Source organism: Castor canadensis, chromosome 7 (assembly GCF_047511655.1).
Source record: "Castor canadensis chromosome 7, mCasCan1.hap1v2, whole genome shotgun sequence".
NCBI lineage: Eukaryota > Metazoa > Chordata > Mammalia > Rodentia > Castoridae > Castor > Castor canadensis.
In genome coordinates, this window is record NC_133392.1 from 974,821 (window position 1) to 997,518 (window position 22,698).

The following is a 22,698-nucleotide window of genomic DNA, read 5'->3' on the forward strand; positions in this document are numbered from 1 at the left end:
GTTGTGAGAGGATTCTACACTTGAAACTGCACTTCAATGGCTCCTGATCTGCTCTTGGGAAAATCAGGAGGTATGAAGAGCCAGCATTTCCAGAGGAGAGCTGGTGGTGCTGTACCTGCCTGGCCAGTGTCAGATCCTGAAGCTGGTCCCATGACTTCTGCAGCATAGTCAGAGGTCCTTGAAGCCCTGGACTTTTGGAAGAGCTGTTCCTGGAAGTCTTTGCCAACTCACAACGGAACGGCCCTAAGCACAAGGTTGTTAGGATTTGAGGAGTCTTTGGTAGACTGACATCAAGGTTATGTCTGACGGCTGCTTTGGAAAGAAGCAGGTTCATTCACCAAGAAGGAAATCCTAGCTCTGGTCTCAGGCGCAAATCCCTCCTCCCCACTACCATCCCATTTCTATGTGTGCTTTGTCCATCCATCCTTGCATCCCCTTGAGGCTGGGTTGGGCACATATGGCAGGGCTCCCTTACCACAGTCCGTCCCCGAAGACAGGGCATTGTGGTTTCCTGTACTGGATGACATTTGGGTCCCAGACCGAAAACCAGCGGGAAATGCTGCCCAAGACTGCAGCCCTCTATGTCCACTCCTCCCCTCCTCTTGCCTGAACTGCCCACTGCAAGTACCTCTGTGTCAGGATTCCTGACCCTGAGAAACAGGACCATCATGGAGATCAACCAAAGTGGCTGAAGGTGGATGAAGTTAAGGGTACTGTGTAGAACATTTGAGAAGAATGGGGCCACTTTGCAAAAAATGAGAAAATGTAGTATGTCCGTTAAGTGCTGATTGGCCCCATGGCTCCTTCCAGCCTGGCTCCCCTTGAAGTGCATGGCCCCATCATATTGATGTGCAAAGCTACATCAGGTATTTTCTCACTTTTCCACCTAGTAAGAAAAAGAAAAGCCCCACAGTGCCTCAGTGACTCAACCCTGTTGCAGAGACCCAAGCTTTCCTGCCTAGCATGTTCTAAAAGCCCCCACAGGCCCAGCTGTGCCTCTTTGCTTTGCACCTATGACAGCCAAACTGTCTTCCCACACAAACTCATCCCAAAGGGCAACTCAGAACCAGTGCCTGGCAACAGTTCTGCCCCATCAGGACCAGCTGCCCTACTTGTGACATTTGTTCTACCTGGGAGGAAAAGGCCATTCCCGAGCTCTTCTGACCTTTTCCTAACCCAGGCCACTCTGCACTGACCAGCTCTGGCCATCCGAGAAAGTCAATGTGCACAGCAGAGACACTAGTCTCCACCAATGAGCCAGGAATCGAGTGTAGAGGATCAGGAGCAGAGATTCTTCATCTGCCAAGTGTGGCTTTCCAGCCCCAGTGGTGAGTGTGCTAAGGAGGGACCTTCCACAAGGACTGTGGCCTCTTGTGCCCTGAGTGGCTTCCAGGCTATGAGAGATCCCCACAGATACTAGCGAGACAAGCTCTGTAACTTCCAAGCAGAGGAGAACCTAGTAGGATAGATACAGGATTTTCTGGTCTCCTCCCTAAACACTCCCCGCCTCCCCCCACAGACCCAATAGAATCTGTCTTAAAAGCTGCATGTGGGACTGGGGGCATGGTTCACACAGTAGAGTGCCTGCCCAGAAAGCATGAGGTCCTGAGTTCAAACTGTATTACCACCAAAACAAAAAAGCTGCATGTGGTCCTAGCTCTCCTTCCTTCTCCGTGATTTGGTGAAGGTGCAACCCTACCAAGAGCTACTGAGCACCTGGGAAGACCAGTCATGTTACCAAAAGTTCACACGCACACTGTGGTGCCTCCCTGGCAAGGGCTCTCAGTTTAATTAGACACAAACGGATCTCCACAGACATTATCAATTTCCATTCACCAAAGTAAGACAGTGGATGTGTAAAAGCCTACTCAGCTCTGTCCTTAAGAAATAATTTTCTGCCAAGTGTGGTGGCTCATGTCTGTAATCCTAGCTACTTGGGAGGCAGAGATTGGGAGGATTGTAGTTCAAGGTTAGTCCAAGCAAAAAGTGAGAGAGACCCTAGCTCAAAAAATAAGCTGAGTGTGGTAGTACATGCCTGTAATTCCAGCTATGTAGGAGGATCACAGTCTGAGCTGGCTGGGGTGAAAATGCTAGACCCTATCTGAAAAAAGAACCTAACGCAAAAAAAGGGTGGAGGGGTGGCTCAAGTTATAAAGTTCTTGCTTAACAAGCACAAGGCCATCAGTTCAAGACCCTAGTACCACTGGGGTGCAAGGAGCAATTTTCTGAGGAAGATGAACTTGTGGCTGTTACCCGGTTTGTGCTACGTGATGTGCCAAGTGCTTTGAAGTCACCTGACATAGGGCTGGAGGTGCTGTCGGGCCTGCTGCCCAGGCCTCCTCATGTAGGGAAGGCAGAAGATGGTTTGTGTATCACATTTCTGCACCTCCCACACTGATACTGCCGAGGAAGGTGGCATATCCCAATGTCACACAAGAACCAGGACAGAACGGAGAGCGACCAGTGACCCCAGCCCACTGTCCCAGAGCCAAGGAAGCAAAGCCACATCCATGGACCTTACTACAGATTCACTTTTCTTGGTGACATGCCCAACTCACACAGCTTCCTTCTGACCTCAGTGTGCACATTGCTGGTCCCAGGGCCAAGGTCTGCAAGCTGCAGTCACTCCAGGGGCCCTTGGATCCTAGCGCTCAGCCTGGAGCACCCACAGGAACCAGCACAGCCTCTGAGTTCCCAAGAACCAACACAGTATCAACTTATGAAACAGACCAAGTAGCTTGCAGACAGGTAAGTACAAAATTCATAGTGAGCTTTTATAGTTTCTACATGAACAATGAGGAAAAACAGCTAAAATGTAGTTGGAAAACTGTCAGGTAGGAGCCCGAGAAGCCCTAACTTTGCAGGTATTTGAGCTGTAGCCTTCAGCAGTTCCCCCAGCTGTTTTGTGAGAGGTTCACTGAGTCTGCAGGACACAGGGCTGCCTGCTCTAAAGGCCAGTAATTGTTGACTGGTGGACCAACTGCCCAGCTCTGAGGAACTCCAATCCCTGTCTATTTCCAATAAAGACCCCCTCTTCTGACAACAAGGATGTTTCTCTATTAAGATTTTTTTGCTTTAAAAAATGTAGTCCATGAAAAACACGGCGTGAGTGTGGCTGGGAAGGGATGGCACTCCTGCACTGCTCTCTCAGCTCTGCTACCATGAGGCACAGTACCTGTGGGCTGTGAGAGGCCGTGCCTACCTCTATGACGGACTTGGAATCCAGGCGGAAGTTGAAATCACCAAAGACAAAGTAGGAAACTTTCTCGAATCGCTGGTCGATGATTCTAGGAGGAAAAAAGGACACAGAGGTTGGTGAGGGTGTGACAATAACCAGACCACCACTCCTGGCTAGTCACATCTCCCCTCCATACTCCGCCAAAGCCCACTTTTGGCTGTGTCTTTTCCACTTCAGTGACACCATGGTGATCACTTCTTTGCACTATATCTAGCCCTGATGCCACTGCGAGCACATGGCCATCAAGTGCTCAGCTCTGTCTTCATCAGGCAGCCAGGGCAACAATAAAACTAAGCTTGGGAAAAATAAGCTGCACTAAAAAAGGATCCAGGGCCAGGACAGAGATGCCCAAGTGAAACAACATTCCAGAGAAGCAGGACAGAAAGACGGGCAGTTGTCCAGGTGAACAGGTGGGGATGAGTCCTGCAGGTAGGACCCCCTTGACTGCAGGCCAAGCACAGCCCAATACTGCCTCAGCTGCCTGCAGACACTTCTCCCAGTGGGATGTGAGCTCCAGTTTGTTTTTCAGTGTTTATGCATTATTTCACCTGGACATTTGCAGATCATAAAGCAATGTGCATGCACTCGCTCGCTCTCTCTCTCTCTCTCTCTCTCTCTCTCTCTCTCTCTCACTCTCGCTCTCTCTCTCTCACACATACACACACACGCGCGCGCACTAGCTGGTGCTGCCTTGCTGAAAGAATACTTTTCCACATATTCTGAATCAATCACAATCCATTTAATGAGGATTTTTCCACTGAAAGATGCATACATGTGACCATGTGGCCAGATGACAATCAGCTTCCCTTGCAGATGCAGCCCAAATCCCCTACTAGCCCCAAAAGGAACAATACAGTCAATAAGCTCTCTAGGCAGAGCAAACACCCCTAGTTCTGATTTGAAAGTGAAGGAAGACCATTTGCAACACAGTATTTGCTACCAAGAATTAGTGGAACACAAGAATTCCATTTGGACAGAGGTAGAAGAAATCCAGCTGCCAGCTCCAGCGTCATTCTCACCATTTGCTGTCACAAAGCCCAGGGTGAAGTAAGAGACCACATGCTGTTTTTTAAAAAGCTCAATAATTAGCCAGGCAGAAGTCAGGGGGAGTTTCTTAATCAGATTGACTCAAAAGCTTCTCATGGCTACCAAGAAGCACAAATGTGCCACCCTCATGACCTCATGATTCCTGCTCCATATAAATGTACACTGCTGTCTGCAGGGGCGAGCACCAGCAGGTGATCAGGGCCATCACCTGCAGAATGGTGTGCCCACCTGGAGCTGGAGTTAGTTTGACAGGGGTGCCATGCACCCAGGAGGCTGAGAGAACGGCAGCTGATTAATCAAAGACTGGACCTTTTCCAATTTGGTTCATTAGCTTGAGAAATAAAAGGACAGATGAATGGTCCATCCTCTGGACAGATGAATGGTCCATCAGTTTTACATGGCATGGTGCCACACCGTTGTGTGCAGTGAGATCTATCTACAGTGGGAAGAATGAGGTTGCCACTGGCTTCTGTCCTGCTGACCCTTCAGTGCCCTGGTGATGTAGGCAGGTAGCTGTGCAGCCTGCTCTCCTGATGGGGCTGCTGAGCTTAGTTCAGCTTACTGCACTGACCCCAGGGCCCTCCATGGGAAGGACAGGCCTCTCTACTCAAATGCCCTGGAGAACAGTGAGTTTGAGCCTCTGCTGGTACTCAGTGGAGTTTGCATTTCCCTTTTGTTTTTAGAACTCAGGACCTGCTTCTGCTTGGCTCTCTGCCATGGGCTTCCCTATAAACTCTGTGGTTGGTGGGACCTCTTGCTGCTGGCGTTTCCTTTACTCTCTCACAGCCTGGGACAGAGCCTTACACACAGTACTTTCCGTGCTGTCTGTGCCTTCCCCAGACCTGTTATTGACAGCAGCCAGTGCTCCATCTGGAGTCAGTGTGAAGCAGGAGTTTCCACTCATCAACCTTCCCAAGGAGGTCAAGTGGCCAGCACCGTTTACTTAACCTGCTCCCCAACAAGCTTGCATCATTGCACACAATTCCCAAGGTGCACAGGTCTTTTGATACCACCCACGCCTTTCTGTATGCTTTTTAACTCCTAGGACTCTTTATAGAGAAGTCCTTCCTGTTGACAGTTCTCTTAAAAATGGCCTCTGCTCGTCATATCCCTCTTTCATATTACCTGCTTTATTTTCTGGTTAAGTTCCACAGAAAGTGTTGTCTTCGTTTTTAATTGGAATTGCTTTCAACTTAAGTGCTGACTTAAAGAGAAGGGTCGTATCTTAACAGATTTTTCCTAACAATGCAGAGGCCAACAATCTCGTCTACTTGCTTTAACTTTCAGTGTTTCTGTGAAGGGAACACTGCTCAGTAATGAAGCCAGTGCATCAGTGAGCAGGCAGGAGTCTCGCCAGCCACGGATCTTGTCACTCCTCTCTTACCTGCTCCTCACCCAGTGCCCCTGGGATCAGCCAGGGGAGAGGCCATGCTGACATGACTCAGTTTCAACAAAAATGTATCTGAATAACCTTCAGGAAAACCTTTTTCTACCATTAAACACTTAAAGAAAACATACTCTAGACAACCTGTTGTCTAGAGTCACAGTCTTTGCCAAGGTCACAGTCCCATGAGAAACCAGGACCCAGGCTTGATGGTCTTCCACCTCATGGAACTGGGGTTCAGGTTCTCTGCATCACAGTTCCAATGGGAAAAGAGGAGGTAGTGATGTGCTCTACTTCTGTGAGGCGTCCAGGCCCTGCCAGCCAAGGGGCCACACTTCAGAGCCCAACTCTGGTGCAGCTGCTGCTCCAGGACCAACAGCAGCAGAGAAACCACCCTTGGGTCTGTCACATTGTTCTGATTTTACAAAGTCTCACATCAGTTTTATTTGCATCGTGATGCTGACTTCCAGATGACTTAACTGTTGAGGGTGAGGCTACTCCCAGCTTGGGACACAGAAAACCACTCCCATCCAGGGAAAGATGTGCTAGCATGTCCCACGAGCCATCCTGAGGATGCTGAGGACCCTCTCACACAGCTTATCTGCTGGAATCAGGAAGCTCCTTCCTTTCCTGCCATCCTGTGCACTCACAGGCTACTGGCTTACACTCCATCTGTCTCAGTCCGGGTTCAGCAACTGTGTTCTTGCTGGTTCCCAACATCTTATTCTCATTTTTTGGAGTTCCTGGGCCATGCTTCAGGATGGTGGTCTGCCAACTTTCTCCAGTAGAGGCAAAGACATGTGAAGCAGGCAGTCCTGGGGTCCAGGTGTGGCTGACATTCACATATCCTGCTGTAGCCTCATGTGACCTGGCAGCAATCGGCCTCTCGTGGATGTGCGTAGCCTTCTTTTTCCCAGACTCCCACTCCTTTCACTCTGTGGTCCACTCCTGCACAGTCTCATCCCGTGTGGCCTGGCAGAGGATCTGGACAGTGACAGTGCTGAGCAGGTGACTGGGTGACAAGGTTCCATGGGCAGGGTAGAGCCCTCTGGAAGCCCTTCTTGTGCACCACTCTGAGGTACTTGCACTGCTGTTTACAAGCTGGTTTCACAGAGCAAATGCTGGAGGCTCCAGAGGAATGCAGGAATGGGAGGGTGGCCAAGGGCCTGGAAACCTGGTGACCTGGCAAGTGCAGGCCAGCTGGGGGCAGCACCACCTGTTCTAAGAGGACCACCTATCTGTAAGCACCTCCTCTCCCCTCGTTCCACCCTCTGATTTTTAGAGAAAAACCAAACCAAAGCAAACCTCCAGCTTTGGCTGGCAACAGGGGTGGCTGGAAGGATAAGAATCATTACATCTGCAAGCAGAAACACTTTACAAGTGGAGACACCCACATACTTCATCTTGGGACCTGTCAACATCTAACACCAGAAAGCCCAGAGCACTCTCATCCTTTAGAAAATCCATTGTAGAAATTTTAAAGATTTCTGGGTTAACAAATGAAAGTTTATACTTTTTTTTTTTAATTTTTCAATACATAGCCCAAGCTGGCCTTGTACCTGTGATCCTCCTGCCTCAGCCTGCAGTGTTGAGATCACAGATGTGGGTCACCATACCTTGCCTGTTTTTCTTTTTGTGCTTACACTTCTCTTGATATTAAGTCAACTAAGGTTAATTTAACTTTCCATGCATGACTAAAAAAATGAGGCACACTTCAAAAGTGGTGTCCTGTTAAGGGTGTGATGTGAGCACAGGGAGCCAGCACATACAGTCACTTCACAGCAAGCATTCTTCCCTACCCACAGGAGATGGCCATGAAGGACCCAGGGGCAAAACAGGAAGAAGGCGAACATGTACTTATAAATCCTATCTCTTGAACCAGATACATTTAGGCCAAATCTCCACTTTAAAAGGTCCCATCTCTTCCACTGCCATGCATGAAGACCACCCCAAGCTCTGCACTGGGAAAGGGAGCTCTTGGCATTCCCTGTGATCAATAGCTGCTCAGTTGTGCTTGAAGCTGCTGGAGTCACTGTGGTCTAGGGCAGAGGTTGTGCTGAGGTCTCTGCAGGAGGCCAGCCATGCATGAAGCAAGTCAGAGCTGAGCTCAGCATTAGTAAGCACACCACAGGGAGTGCAGTCCTCATGGGGAGATCAACGCCCTCGTGTGGCCTGGAGCCCTCTGTTCACTGCCTGACATAAGCGTCAATCTCAGCAGACTGCACTGAGCTTTGACAGGGAGGAAGTGAAGGTCTACAGGCAATGTGAAGGCACGGTGCTCACAGAAGCAAATGCCCTGCAGCTGTTTTCAGGCAAGTTCTTTTTTAAGAAGCTGAGACTTAAGCTGAATTCATAAACTTCAGATGGCTGTTTTGTGTTTGCAGTGAGACTGTTGCAGCCTCGGCTGCTCCACACGTACGAGGGCTGCTAGGTCCTGGTCAGGGCACGCATGGGGGTCAGATGACCCAGCAAGGCCATTTCACTGGCACATCTATGTTCCTGTAAGACTATCATCAAAACCCTAAACTTACCATGCTTCCCTGCCCTGCTCTTTTTGATATAATAGCCTGAGCCAATTAATAACAACACCCATCTCTGAAGGTCGCACAGAAGCAGCAAGATGAAGGGGCTGTCACCGGCCCAGGCAATCGCCTGAGTGCCAGGTCTGCGGCCCTTCCGTACTCACTTTTAATTTCAATATAGTGCCATTTGGACCAGAAAAAAAAAAAGAGTTGTTTTAAAATTAATTACCTTGTCAGTAGCTATTATGATTAAAAAGTAGGCCCACATCAATATCATGTGCCTCATTCAGAAAGAGAATTACATGAAGAGCCATAAAAATCAATTTTTTAGGCCTGGAAATGGTGTCTCCTATTTGACAGGTGATTCCAGGATGTGACGGCCTGGCTGGGGGAGGTGCAGCTTTCCTGCGCCTGGTCAGGGGCCTTGTCCCCTGTGTCTGAGGATACTGCATCCCAGGATGGATGTGATGGCTAAAGTCATGGGGAGAGTTACAGACGACAACTGAGAAATGATGGTCCCAGCTGCTGTGGCTTCTCTGCTGCAGGAACACTGAGTGGGCCTCCGCCTTGGCCACTCCTTATGGGGCTCCATGGTCAGAGGACTACAGGCAGTGCCTGTGAATAGTCCTAGCAGTCCTGCAGGGGCCATAGGAAATGACAAACTTGCACATAGCTACTACTTCTTTTTATTTAACCCAAAGGAGCTAAAGAGATTTGGAAAGTGGACTAGCCAGGCCTTGGTCAATCCTGTCTCCTCCAGTGATTCCAACATAGTGGATGCAAAACTAAGATTCTTGGCACTGTACTTTTATTTAAATGTGCAGTCTGCGTACACCGCAACATCAACTAATGTCGCGTTGTCTTTCAGCAATAGGAGAGGCCACGGGCTACTCAAACAAAAGCAAAAGCATTGACAATATAAAATGACTGAAACTACCCAAATATTTTAGAGTAATTTAGTCACCTAAAAGTTTTTCTTAATCTTGAGTAGGACTTCAGTCCTCACTCGGCCCCTATGGGCATATGTGCTAGACACAGGCTCTGGCTGTGTAGAGCCTGAAGCCACCCCAGCTCAGTTTGCCTAACACAGCTGAGGCAAAGATAAGAGAAAGAGTCCAAGGCAAAGGCAGAGGCAAGACTCTGAGCAGGAACACACACCACAGTGGACAGCAAGACCTCAGGTCAAGTCCCAGACATGCTCCTTGACTGGCCTGCTGACCCTCCTAGCATAGCACACTTTCCATGTGGGCATCCTCCTGTCTTGGTGCCCCCGTGTCTCCTGGTTTCTCCACCCTAAGCCTTCACCAAAGTTCACCCAAGAAAGCTGCTGCTCTCCTTCCTGTTGCTGCCTCATGGCCTGAACTCATGCACACACTCTTGCTGTGGACTGAACAGTGTCTTCCATTCCTGTATGGAGGCCCATTCCTAAAGTGGCTGTACTGGAGATGGGACCTTCAAGGAGGGTGTGGAGTTAATGAGAACCAAACAAGAGACAACAGAGTACTCAGCTGTGGACACAGCATCTGCAGGCCAGGTAGGAGCACTGGCTAGAGTCGACCTTGCCACCCTCAGCTTCCAGAACGTCAAGAAATACACCTTTGTGGTTTAAGCACCATCTGTGGTATTTTGCTGTGGCAGCCAAAAATAGGGCACTAGGACAGTGCCCATCCCCAGGACATTCAATGTAGACAAAAGATAGCAGGACATTAAAACTGTACCTAGGCTCTAAGTTGCTATCCAAGGTTCCTTATTACTTAGCCTTATCTGTTTTCTAGCCCACCAGCAAGACTAAAATTATTAGGTGGACTCTCCAGAAATGACATAATTTCCTCTGGATTTCATTAGTTCATTCATCCAACCTTGACACACAGGGCATCTACTATGAGACTGAGGCATCTGGGGTCCATCATCACATTGACCCTTCCCAACCTAAGACCAGGCTCTCTTGCAGACACCCATCCCACTCTGAGGCACGGCCTTCGATCTGCTGTGTCCCCACGGTGCATTCCTGGATGGAGAGCGCACCCCACTGTGCACCCCCAACCCGCAGTGCACTCTGGTTGGAAGGATGCTTACCCAGTCCACTGTGCACCTCTTGGCTGGAGGGCAGCACGCACTCCCTTTGCACCCTCACTGCTCACACCCAACCCACTGTGCATCTTGGTTGGAGGGCTGCATGTTCAGGTCCGTTGTATACCCCAGTTGGGTGGCTGCACACCCTAGACCCCTTGTGTACCCCAGCTAGAGGGCTGCATGCCGAAGACCCACTATGCACCCCAGGACTGCATGTCCCTGCTGTGCACCCCACACCTCTGTGTACCCAGGCTGGAGGACTGTATACCTCTGCCGTGCACCCCTTCCCTTCTGTGTGCCCATTCTAAAGGGCTGCATACCCCTTCTGTGCACCCCCACCCCACTGTGCACCATGGCGGGAGGGCTGGGCTGAGCTCTCCTTCTGGCAGTCACCATCCTCATCTGTGTTCTAAGCACAGGATTTGGATTGTGAAAGTGCTTTTTTCTCACACTGAGAACCAACCCATCAAACTGCTCAGATATCATCATGAGTCATGAAATCCAGGGCCTCCTGTGACCACTTCATTTCTCAAGCATCTGGCAGGAAAACCACAGCTGAGACCTCAAAGAGCTGAGCAGCCCCTGAACCTCAGACACCTGAGAGCTTTCAAAGTGATGCTTAACTTCACTGGCTCCTGGAAAACAAAATCACTCCACCTTCCCTGAGTGGCTGGGTGAGTGGGGAGGCATCTTTTGGCAAAATACTGAGAACCCCAAAAGGGGTCTCAACAGAAAGAGGCAGGTGATGCAAAGCCACCAGAGCCAGAAATGCACTGAGATGGAGGTGTGCAGCAAAACGTCAGTCATGTATCACTCATAAACATCACTATGGACATTTAACATGCACGAAAACAAATTGCACTCACATGTGATACAGGCATGAACACCTGTCACTACACTGATGCATGGAAGTGTCGAGACATGTGCCCGTGTGACACAAGCACAGAAACGTATAAAGGGAAAAGAGGCACCAAGTCCAGGTGGTGCTGGTGGCAGGGTAGGCAAAAGCTCAGGATGCAGACACAGAGCACAGGAAGGGAAAAGCCAAGATGCACAGGCTGCCCCACTAACGGCGTGAGGACTTCTCATTGTCATAGCTTCCCATATTCTGGACACTTGAATCAGTTTCAGTAAAACAGGTCATATTGCAAATTTCATCAATCATCTGAGACATAAGGCACCACTAGTTTATCTTGCCACAATTGCAACTATATTTGACACAGCCTGTTTAGTTGCATTCCTGATGCATGCCATGGAAACACTGGCATGGGCCCCAGGGTTTCAGGCTAACATGTGAATGGTGGAGTGGTGCTGGACTGTGGGCTCCAGGCACTGAATAACTGCAAGGGACTCCATGCAGTTCAGGGTAAGCTCCAGACAGTAGACTCCCAGGACTCAAGGAGGCCTGGCTGTATGCACAGCCCACAGACACCTGCAACTCTTCTGCAGGGCAGCGGTCAGCAAACAAGGTGCAAGGAGATCTGACTGGCTATGCTGGAATGACCTAGATCCTTAGCCCGGCACTTGCTACACTGCAGCATCCAGAATGACCGAGATCCTTAGCACAGCGCTTGCCTCTGCCTGGAGACGCAGTGCTTTTCTTCTGCTCACTGAACAGGGAAGTGAGTTCTGGGAACGGCCTGAACAGAAACATTTAGGTTGGAGGGTCTTTGAGCAGGCTGACAGCTGACGGATGGCCATCCATAAAGCCATAAAGGAGAGCTGTGTGGCGGCCGGCGTCACATCGCTTCTCCCTGGGAAACTAATTGCTCTGAATTGTTCAGAGGAACATTATTTTTCTGGCAATCATTTCCTTTGAATGCCCAAAATGAGCATGAAACAACTCTTTTGACTGGACATAAAAGTTAAATGTCCCAATGTTGATCAAATTAACTTCAGCACTGTGACAATGGACTGTGTTTGTGAGAAAATAATGGGGGACAGAGGGGTGCTTTATGCCAAGATTTCACAGTTGTAATGTAAAAATGTCTCTGTTGAACTAGCCAGGACACATTTCAAATGGGACACAGAAGAGTTCTGTCACTGTGGAAAAAAAAAATCTCATTTCATGAGCTGAGTGCTGAAGGTTTCAAGGCATGTTCACAGTTAGTGCCTCAGGAAGACCAGTGTGGAGTCCTGGCTTAGTTGCCCCCAGATGCCCCCAAAGAGCTGAACTCACGTTGGAGCAGCGACTGAGTACCACAGCCAGGACCAGCATAGGCACAGCCCAGAGCTGCCAGAGGCGGGGTCTGACTATAAGGACCATCCCAGTACCCTCAGGCTCAGCACAGATGCCTCCAACTTTCCAGCCCTCTGAACCTGCCTGGATCTCCTCACTAATTAAGGGGTTCATCGTCTTTTTTTAACCTTTCATAACAAGAGATTCGAGACAAAATTCACAGATTTGCACAAATAGAAAGATTATTACTTGAGATAAGATATCCTGACTTGCTGGGGTGGTGGTACACAACTGTAATCTCAGCACTTGGGAAGCTGAGGCAAAAGAATCTCAAGTTGAGGCAACATGGTGAGACCCTGTCTCAAGAAAAGAAAGGAAAAGGAAAGAAATCGTGGCTACTCTTGATCAACGCTAAAATGGTGTCTCCTATGCCTCAAATATCAAAAAGATTATGGTGGCCAAGCTCAAGTTGGAATGAGGGGCAGATTCTCCCGTTGTGTGCCCAGCTGTGTCACACTGACGTGAGCCTCTGCCATGCGGTACCCTGTGTCCAATGGCCCTGGTGCAGGGGTTCGTGCCACTCACAACTGGGGCTGTTGGAGAGTTTAACTCAGAGTTTGTCTCTCAGTATGTTTTTTTTTTTTAAATTACCTTTTTATTTTGGAATAATTTTAGATTTAGGCAAAAGTTGCAGAGTGCAGAGTGGTTTTAAAATAGGGTCTTCTTCCACTTCTTAGAGAGAGGGATGTAAGTCTGCCCAACCCCAGCTTTGGCAGCTCAGAAAAGATGGGGACCTGCAGCTGCACAGTGACATTAAACCTAGAGAAGGCAGGCTGCCTCTCAGGAGCCTCCTCTCTATCTCCTGCAGCTCAGGGACCAGCAGACAATGCTTGCACGGTTCCCAGTGCTGCTGTGAATGCAGCGCTGTTGGTGGCAGTGTCCATTCAAACACCAGCGCACTATTGTCCTCCCAATCAGCACAGCAGAATGCAGTCTGCTGGTGGCTGCCAAAAGGTTAGCAGCCCCGATGAAAGGGCGGCCCATCATTCACCGCTCCTACAGAGTGCCCCTTTGTGTCTAGCAGCCCGACCCAGCACGGAGGAGGTCCGGATCTGCGGCTGGCTGAGCTCACCACAGAGGCCGTTCATGGGAACGCAAAGATGCAGAAAGTGGCCCGCAACCCCAAGGCTGCTTTCTGGATGCTGTGGAGGCGAGGCAGTGTAGGGTAATGACATGTTTTAGTGCCTTACCATACCGATACCTGACCATGGCCACCAACACCAAATGCACAGCAAATCCCTCTCAGCTCCTGAGCCCCACTGGCAGGGTCTCTAAAAACCTGGGAGCCATGAAACAAAGAACCAATTGGGCAGGAAGAACCACACATGACTACAACGTGAACCAGGACCTTGCCTGCTGGAATGCTATATCACTGTCTCATGAGGGGCCCAGTGGAGGAGCTAATGGGGTCCAGCCGGCCCACCTCCACCGAGAGTGCTCTAGTGGGAAGGACTCAGGGACACCCGCCCTCACTACACTGAGAAAGGCCACTTTATGTGAGGTACCATCTTGGAGGGTGTGGCTTACCTGGGGCAATAAAAGCCAGTTTTTCCACTCCAGGAGGGAGTGAGCAGCGCTGCAGTTGAGCCTCCACACAGACATGGCTGTGCAGGGCCCATGGTAGAAGATGCTCCAGAACAGGTATGAGTGAGGTGCAGGAGCCAGGAAGGATGAGTGGGGAATGGAAAGACAGGATGCCCCAGGCACTGGGCCATGTTTGGACATGGCACCAGCAGTTGCCGGTCACAAAGCACCTGAGCCCATAGCCACTGCCTGGGCTCAGTTCCACAGCAGGAGGCAAAAACTTAGATGTGGGCTCCAGACCACCTCTGTGCTTGAACGTCAGCCCCAGCAGCAGGCTGAGGTCTGGATCCTCAGTGTGGGGCAGCAACATGTGTCACATCTGTGGACCCTCTGCAAGGTCCTGGCAGATGCCAGCACACTAGGGCCTTCCCTCATGCTGGAGATGAGGCTTGAAGCCATTGGCAGGGAAAAGAGACCAGATCCCAGGCCCTGGGCTGACTTCCTCTCCCAAGTGGGATTGTCAGCCACATGCCTGGCTAATGGCAGCAACTGGGATGGGAACACACCTCCTGACTTCCTGTGTAGAGCACCACCCTGGGGAATATGAAGCCAGTGGCTGTGAGCCCATATAAGCAGGCCACACTCACAGCCCATGCAGATGCAGGGAGAAGCACTGGAGAGAGGAGGCACCTAGGCAGCGCCAGCCTCATCCTGGAGGGACACCATGGTCAGGAGGACCCAGCCTCATCTCTTGCTCAGGACACAACCACTGAACTACAGCACACATGCATGTCCCCATACAAGCCCAACACACACACGAACACACATAGACATATGCATGCATGCTCACACACAACACACATGCATGCATACTATTCTCACAGAGGCCACAGTAAAGAGACAGGATCATGTCCAAACACTTGTTCAAGGATCTCCCTAGTAGCTCTTCTCTCTGTGACCCCAACTGACTCTGGACACCCCTCAAGGCACCTCCCCAGGTCACCAGCCTTGTTGGGCAGAAAGTGCCCAGTTCCTACAGTCTCCTCTCATGGGGCTCTCCCAGCCTGCCCTCAATGATCTGATGGTGGTGCATCCAACACACATGTGTGATTCAAGGTAGGGGTCCTTAAAAAGCCCCCTTTGGGTGGACTGTTCTTGTTTCACCTGGTAACCTCTCCCAAAAAGCCTCCCAGAGACTCAGAGAACATCATACATCTTGTCACGGCTTTTTCTCTTCTCTGGGTCCAGCCTCTGGCACATCATGACCGGTGCCTTTGCTCTCAGGACTGTGAGCAACAATGTGGCCACTCAGGGTAGTGGCCTGGGAATGGCATGGTTTGCTGCTTGGCATAATGCCTGTGCTTACAGATCTCATACTCTTCTAGGAGGACAGACAGAAAGTGCTACGTGATAGCAGTTAGTGGCTCAGGGAGAGAAAGAAAGGTGCATTTGGGCAGGAGGATAGAGAACCCTAGAACAGGGTCTAAGGGGAAGGCCAGAGAGGGCTCACTGAGGAAACAAGCCTGAAGCAGAGCAGTGCGAGGCTCCATGTGTTTCCTCTGGAGCTCAGCGTGATGCCTTTTCTTTGGTGCAAGATCAGGACAGGAACCCTAGGAAACAGTAGGCTCAGAAGGGATCAGAGACTACCCATCTTGGGTCTGTGGGAAGCAGCCATTGCAAGCCTGAATTGGTCCTTCTGCTATCTCAGGGGGATGCTGAGGACCACACAGAATGAGCAGACTAACCCCTGACTTGGCTCCTGGGTTGAGCTTCAGCAAACGGTCCACCTGAAAATCAGGAAGGCACTGATGCCAAGGCCAGGCTCATCTACTAGTCAGGGCTCCTGTCTTTTCCACATGACAGCTTGTCAGCTCTGACCTGTCAAAGGTCACAGAGGCCATCACAGACAGAGGGGTCTGGAGCCTAGGGGGTTGGGGCAAGGTTGGTTGGAAGTCCAGCAGAAGGTGTTCTAATAGTCACCAAGGCCACCCATCTCCTCCTCAGGGCCCAAAGCCCATCCCCAGGATGATGCATGAGCTGGTCAGCTGGACAGCATGGGGCAGAGGCAGAAGCAAGGAAGCACCATGCAGGGCTGGGCAGCAGGGCCTTCCTGAGTTGAGCTGACTGAACACAACCAGCACTGCTCTAATGTGTCTGAACCCGAGCCCAGTAGCCCCAATCACCAAACAGGGCCTGAGCTCTGGAAAAGGCACTGCCATGGTCAGCAGAGCCCCTGGACATCCAGTTTTGAGCCTACAGTCAAAAGCACCAATCATGGTTCTGAGATGCTTCACTGATGATATTTAGGTTCCACATGTCTTCAAGGCACCATTTCTTAATTTCCCCACAAAACACAAAGGGAACTGATGTGTATCTAGCCATGGTGAGGCACTGCTCTAGTCAGGGATGGGCCTGGGGTGTTGCAGCCTGGATGGGTTGGCACTCCCAGGGACCACTGGCAAGTATGTAAAATCGAAGCAGGAAAGCAGCCTTGGAGCAGTGCAACTGTGTTCAGAAATGGCCAGCATGCAGCAGCACCTACCTGTCGAGCACGTAGCCCAGGGCCTTGTGCCGGACGCCCGAGTACACAGAAGGGCTTGTCTCCCAAGCCACTAAGTTGGATGCATCATGGAAAAGATGGATGTTCACCAAGTCGAAGGCACTGCAACCAAGACAGCAAAGGACCAGATGACTAGGGTTCTGAGTCCCTGAGCTGCCTGAGAAGTGCCACCCCTCCCTGTGCCCCAGGACAGTGCATACCAGCTCCAGTCTCCTTGCCAATGGAGCTGTCTGTTCACCCCATCCTTGGCCCCTCCAGGCTGACCCATGACATTGCCTCCTTATGGCCAGACAACATGAGACCTTCAGCTAAGTCTTTAATAAGGTCTCACTGATGCAGGTGTTCTGGCCAGGTAAAACATGAGCTGTTCTTCTTTAAAGAAAAGGACTTTCAGTTACAGAGTTTTCTGCAGGATGCAGGCGAAACTGAGGAAAAGACACCTCTCCTGGCCTCAGCTCCCACAGCCCATGCTCCTGGGGTCCACCCAATGTACCACTGTTGGGGACCCCACAACACTGGGGGTACAGAGACAGGCAGATGGACCATCCTTTCACTCTGCAGAAGACATTCTGAGCACACAACCCGAGGAAGATCTTTGGCAAACCCACAGGCCACTCACATACGTGGTGAAGCTGAAATTTAGTTTGTCAGTCTTTCCCACACCCTGGAGAGTCTGCTGGCATCTCCAATTGGCATGGGTACACCCACCTTACCAGAAGAGATCCTAGCACTATCCCCAAAAGGGACCTCTTCAGGACACTGGCATTTGACTACATCTCCTTTCTTCACAGAGCCTTGTAGCCTGCGGTCACTAGCACCCTAGGAGTCCGATGACCCAGCTCTGGGCATCCATGCCCTAGATGTCCTCCACATGGTACCAGATTGCTCCCTGAGTCCAGGAGCGGCACAGGTGGCCAACTACCTTCTGAATTAGGTCTCTAGGGACTACAGCTTCATCCTGAGGCCACTTTCTCTCTCCCTGCCCCATTGTCTGGACCCTGTCCTGAATAGCACCCAGGGCCTGAGCCAGAACCCCAGCTGAGCCACAGACCATGTCTCTGCAGCTAAGGGCTGAGAGTGAGTGCTCTGTTCTGTTGCAATTAAGTCTCAGGCAGTGAGGCTGTAAAACTTCCTGGAAGGAAAACTGAAACAAATCTAAATTTCTACCAGGGCATGTGGGAAGGTACATATAGGCAGGAAGCTGGGAACAGGTGCCCATCATTCTCTTCAGCTAGAAGAGGTAGGGTATGGCTATGAGGAATGCATGCCCACAGGAAGGCCAGCCCAGGACAACTGAGAAGACACAGAACCTGCTTTATCTGTGTTCAGACTCCCAATTAATGTAGCCTGCCAGGCATCTTCACATGATTTAACTCTGACCTGGACACATGCTCCTGCAGTGGGCTCTAGCACATGATGCTCAGGCAGGGATTCCATTTGTACTGAGCATCCTCCCATTTACAGGGAATACAGCATCACCCACAAACTAAAAAGGCAAGTGACTGGGCAAGGGTCATGTGGTGTGGTTCCTGTTAAAAATGAGCAGAGCTTCTGATAGCCCATTTGCAACACAACAATCATGCAAAACACAACAGATAGCTAAAAGTACTCTGAAAACCACGTGGAGACAAACAGTTCAACACCATGTAACATACCAGTCAGCAATGCACCACCTTGTCCGGATGAAGCCTTTTCTTGACCACTTGCACTGGAAAACAAAGGTTGCACAATGAGCAGCGCGAAGAGGAATGGGAGTACCATACAGTGCATCTGCACTGGAGGCACAGTGAGAGCTTTCCAAGCAGGACATAGTGGTAATTGTCCAGTGTCCAAGGCACCCTGCTTAAAGCACTGAGATAGGCACTTATTATGGGTGAAGAGAGACCAGAGCAGCCATCCTGATGGCCATGAGTTGGCTTGACCAAGAGAGAAACTGAGAAGTCAGATGTGGGAGGGCAGTGCATGTGGCTTGCCACCAAAGCCCTGTCCTAGCCAGCCCACTCCCAGCAGTGCCATAGCACACAGAGCCTGTGCACAGCTGGGGGATAGTGACATCTGCCTGCATATGGGGCAGATCCAAGGTAGAACGTGTGCTATGATCTGAGTGTCTCCCAAATCCAAGATGGTACTGAGAGATAAAGTCTCTGAGAGGCTCCACCCTCATGAGTGGCTATTACCCTTATAAAAGTCTTGACGAGGGGAGTCTGGTCCTTTTTCACCTTTCTGTCCCTTCTGCCATGTGGGGACAGTGTTTGTCCCCATGGAGAACATAGCAACAGGCACTGTCTTAGTAGACTAGACAGCCCTTACAAGACACTGAACCTGCAAACACATGGATCTTGACTTCCCAGACTCCAGAACTGTGAAAAATAGTGCATTGGTTTATTATACACTGCCCAGCCTAAGGTTTCCTCTGAGACACTTGCTAACAGTGAAAGGGGTCAGATTGTTTACTTCTGCCACATGCTTTCTGCCTTCCTAAAGCACTCTTTATTCCAGTCTGGGAGGATGATCACTGATGTCCATCATTATCCTCTGCTGGTCCTAAAATGGAAATGGAGAGAACAGAGGGTGGGAAGGGGCAGAGGCCTGGACACAACTCAGCCACAGCTTCGGATGGTGACACATGTGGACAAGCCACCTGTGCTTCCTTTTTCAGCATCACTGACCAATGGGTGCTCACGTAAACATGGGAGACAGCCTAAGATGTAGCCAGCTGTGGAGCAGGATCTGTGGGACAATGGAAGGTCTGGGCCTGCCTGCCCACATCAAAGTGTATGAATGAAGACCCGAACTTTCGATTCCACGTTGTCTTATGTAATTTTAATTTAAGTAGCCACAAAGCAGGGCCACCTCACGTCAGCACTGGGAATGGAGATCCTGCTCTCCCTGTACCCTCTGCACCCCCAGCTCACAAGCACAATGTGAAAAGACTCTTGTGGAAGAGCATTCTCTCTCCCCTAGAATGCTGGCCAAAGCGTGGGTATCAGCTACTTTGGCCCCAGCCACAGTGCCTGCTACAGTGGACTTGTGGACAGAGGATGGAGGAGAGATGAGCCTTAAGGTGCCTGGGCCTATCTTGAATGGCAGAGGACAAAGTGAAGGTTGTGTTTCTCCTTGGTGAGGAGATCATACTAGAGCAGTTTTTGGTTTACAGAAAAACTGACCAGAAACTACAGAGTTTCCCATATGCTCCTTCCTACCTCCCCAGCTGGACACACGTGAGCCGACCTTTTCCCTCCTGCCCTGCCTGTCCAGGTGGGCTGAGTATAACACCACAAGCTGGCCCTGCTCTGAGCCTGCACATCTGGCCATGCAAAAGCCCTTGGATGCTACTCAAGTTGTCACTAGACAAGTGGTGGGACCACTTCCCAATGTGACTACTGCTGACTCCCAAGAAGCCAAGTGGAGCATGAGAGTCAGCTGTCCTGAGTCAGGCACTTGCTCATTACGACACGTGGACTCCACACCAGCAGTCCAAGTGCCACAGGAACATCCCTATTCCCTTCCTGTGGAGGCCACTCCACAGCCAGGTACCATCCTCAAGAAGGAAAAGTCAGCCGCTGGAATACTTATTGATGCCTGGAATCACCCACAGTAGAACTTCTCCGCTTCGCACTTCCTGTATTCCAAAACACCTGCCTGGAAGGCCTTTCTCCCTCTTCCACGTGTCCCAGTCCAACCCATGCTTTCCTGGTAAGCCTGTTGCCATCAGCAGCCATAGTAGCAGCAATGTGATGGATTCCACCCTCAGCAGCTAAGCTCCTTGGGACAGGGCCCATCTCCACTGCTGCAGTAAAGACAGGGTCCTTGAGCATGATGAGGGAGGCCAGAGTCCACACTGCAGGGATACTGTAAGGATGCTGCAAGATGGGGCATGAGCCCATACCCACTCCTCAAGGGCTCAGCTGGGTTCTTTCCCTTCCTCTCTTTTCCCTACCTCCTCTCCTCCTGCACCACCTGTGTGTGACTGGCTGGACTCTAACTCTGAATCAGGGCCTGAAGGCAGAGTCCCTTAGGCTCCATCATATGGGCCCACTCTAGGCCCTCTTGTTTGCTCTGAGAGCTGACCTTAGACCCTGTCACTGACAAGGCCCCTTCCTCCTGGACAAGCCATTACAGTAGGGCTGTATGCTCCCATGGCCCCTCCTCCCTTGCTCTTTCCCCAGCACACCAGGCTCTGCCAAGGTAGACTACCACTTCTAATGTAGAATCTATATGCAATATTCCATTGGCCTGACAACAGCTGACCATCCCCTCTACCTCCCCAAAGTTCAAACATCATCCTGCATGGACTCGCACCCTGCTGCATCCCAGCACCTCTGCAATTTACTTCCTGAGCACAGCATGCCACTGATCCTGCAAGGATGCAGCCACACGGGACTGGGACCTGTGCCTGTTCTGCTGCATTCAGAGCGACAGTTAACACAATCCGAGGCATGTGCAGGCCAGTCCACAGCACCACAGAAGCATGCCCCACTGTGTGGGAAGAATGGTGGTCTTTATGGCCACCACCCACCCACCTCGTAAGGGTAAACCCATGACACTCTGATGTTCTCACAGCCTGTTGCCCGAGGCTCACCCACCTGCCCAGGGATCTGGGCAAGGATGCAGCCCTGCTCCTTCCAGGAAGGAATGCCAGCCCTTCCTGAGCCCATGTGAAAGACGGTCTCACCTGCAGTGTCCCATATGCCCAGGGAAGGTGGACCAGACAGCAATACTCTCATTTCACCATGGAGGAAACTGTGGCCCAAAGACCTGCCCCAAACCACCAGCTCCCTGGAGAAAGCAGCATATTCCTGGGCTGAAGTTCTCTCTTCCTGACCACTCACTTCCCACTCAATGCACAACACTGCAGTCAGTGGGCTACTCAAGAGCCTTTCTGATGGAGATCGCTCCTCAGTGTGGCCTCCCTGGAAACCCTTACTCACAATACACACACACATGCGTGACCTCCCTGGACATCCCCACTTTTCCAAACACAGACACGCAAATGTACATATGCATCCATGTACACACAACAAAATGTGCACAGCTGTATTTGGCACGCAGCAGGGAATGCCTGCGCAGCCCAGGTTGTAGCAGGGTATATTAGGACATTGCAAAGTGCAGAGGCTCCCAGCTGCAGATACAGCTGCCTGGGCGTTCCAAGTGGAAGCAGAGGTGGGTGAGTGGGGAAGGACTTCTCGAGGTCTGACAGATCTCTTCCATCAGGCCACATTCTAGAACTTTCTGGTCATCAACCACCTTCTGAACCCCTAACATCCTCCTGGGTTGGTGCACCCAGGCTCTCATGTGGCTTCTCTACTCTTGGAGGGACATCACCACAGAAACAGAAACCAAGCAGGCCTGGGAGGGTGGCACAGCTCTTTTGCCTCATGTGGTCTTTGCTCCGTTCCCTATTAATAGGGTTCCTTGAGTCGGCAGATGGATTGCGAATACAGGCTGCTTCATCTACTAAAAAGACAGCATAAATCGCAGTGGAGAAAAGAGAGGCTGCGGGGAGGTTATCGCCAGGCAGCCCTGCTGTGAAAGGCCTGCTCAGAGCATTAGTGGAATTAATTCATCTTTCATGGGCACTTGCAGCACGGCCTGTGATCTATGGTAACAACCAATTTCTCACTACGGGCAAGAGGAAAAAAATGACTCGCCCCGATCGACTACACAAATCCGCTTTTTAAAAATGGCCTCACATTATGTGGAGTGCTGCTCCCAGAGGCGTCATTTGAAATTCATACTGAGCCAAAAGCACCCATAAATCAGCAGAGAAAGTTTTGTGAGTTTTAGATGCAGAGGCTGTAATTATTTGCAATTGCATTATGCCTCCATCACGGTAATTACATTTAGATTATCCTTAAGTGATGGTAATAAAAGAAAGAGAGATCAGTCTTCAACTAATTCCCTCCCCCAAAATGTGCTCAATGCAGTGAAGGCCTACGGAAAGGCTCAGGAGAGGCAAGGCTGGCAGGCCATCTAGGCTCCAGCTCACATCTGACCTGCAATTCCTGCACAGGGCCATCCAAATGCCACGTTCTTTGTGAGGCTCTGCACACAAGAAGTGGCACACTGCTGACAGAATGTCAGAGTTTGTGGTTTTAAAATGAGGTTTTT

The 22,698-nt window shown here is 50.6% G+C and overlaps 1 protein-coding gene across 3 annotated transcripts in view; it reads right to left on the reverse strand.

Moving 5' to 3' along the window:
• Nucleotides 1–22,698, reverse strand: part of Inpp5a (inositol polyphosphate-5-phosphatase A) — a 203,507-nt gene that overhangs the window by 41,461 nt on the left and 139,348 nt on the right. For all 3 annotated transcript variants that reach the window (XM_020182976.2, XM_074078028.1, XM_074078027.1), the window contains exons 7-9: nucleotides 18,243–18,295; nucleotides 16,570–16,689; nucleotides 3,203–3,287 (exon numbers count right to left, since the gene is read on the reverse strand). In XM_020182976.2, the coding sequence (XP_020038565.1) occupies nucleotides 3,203–3,287; nucleotides 16,570–16,689; nucleotides 18,243–18,295 (258 nt within the window). The remainder of the gene's footprint in view (nucleotides 1–3,202; nucleotides 3,288–16,569; nucleotides 16,690–18,242; nucleotides 18,296–22,698) is intronic.